The 954-nt window shown below is 44.9% G+C and overlaps 1 protein-coding gene across 10 annotated transcripts in view; it reads left to right on the top strand.

The window, feature by feature from the left end:
- The window catches only part of LOC107095450 (centrosomal protein of 162 kDa-like), a 38,024-nt gene that overhangs the window by 20,031 nt on the left and 17,039 nt on the right, over positions 1-954 (top strand). For all 10 annotated transcript variants that reach the window (XM_015391560.1, XM_015391562.1, XM_015391555.1 and 7 more), the window contains one exon: positions 254-433. In XM_015391560.1, coding sequence (XP_015247046.1) covers positions 254-433 — 180 coding nt within the window. The remainder of the gene's footprint in view (positions 1-253; positions 434-954) is intronic.

Below are 954 nucleotides of genomic sequence, written 5' to 3'. Positions count from 1 at the left end.
AACGTAGCATTAGAGTCAAGTTAAAGCAGTGAAGCTTTGTCTTAATTTCTAAAAGTACATAAAATACAGTAAAATTCCTCATTAAGCTACACTTGTTCCAAAAGTTAGTAAAGTATTTGATGAAAAGGCTTCTGAAGTGCAGAGTTTGGCTGAAAAGTTTTTTAATGAAACACCAGGATGAGTTGATTGAACAGCAGACATGAAGCTTTTCTGGCTGTTTGTTAGTTTAACCGTCTGCTTGTTGTGTCTTCAGGGCAGCTGTACACACAGAGTGGAGGCTCAGAGGTGGAGGCTCTTCAGGAGGCATACAGGCAGATCCACTCTGTGGACGACTCAGACCAACACCTGGGGGATAGAGGGGGGGCTGAGGGGCCGGCGCCTCCCCCCTCTCCCCCTCAGCAGTCTCTGCAGCCGGCTTCCACCAAGGACTCAGGTCAGACTCCACTTAGACTGGAGGAGGACTTCAGCCTGGCCTCCCAGCTCTGATCCCTTCTGCTTGAATCGCATTAAAATGCTCCAGCCAGGTTCTCTAGGAGGGCAAACATCAACGACTGATCATCACCAACTAAACTTCATCAGTTCAGATAAATCCTGAAATAACTGAAAAACATCAGACCATCAGGACAATAACGGACCTCTCTCTCAGTCCGCTGCGCTGTGATGTCAGAGGTCACCCAGAGTCTCTGTGTTTCTGGGAGAAAATGGCGGCGCTGGTCAGAGGACGGCAGGTCGCTGCTCTCCATCAGATATAGACTCTGGGCTGAAAGCATTATTGATAAAATAGCTTTGATCTAAATCCAGGCTAAGATCTAGATCTCAAAGTTCTATAGTCAACAAAAACAGAATAAAATAAGAAGAAATTCTAAAGTAATTTAAAATTCACAAAACTAATCATTTAAAGCAGGCGTCTTCAACGTTTTCCAGGCTAAGGACCCAATATTTGTCTCTGAATGT

The sequence above is a fragment of the Cyprinodon variegatus genome, unplaced genomic scaffold (assembly GCF_000732505.1).
Source record: "Cyprinodon variegatus isolate N-32 unplaced genomic scaffold, C_variegatus-1.0 Scaffold547, whole genome shotgun sequence".
In the NCBI taxonomy this organism is placed as follows: Eukaryota; Metazoa; Chordata; class Actinopteri; order Cyprinodontiformes; family Cyprinodontidae; genus Cyprinodon; species Cyprinodon variegatus.
The sequence above is the reverse complement of the archived record's forward strand: the minus strand, read 5'-3'. Positions and strand labels throughout refer to the sequence as shown.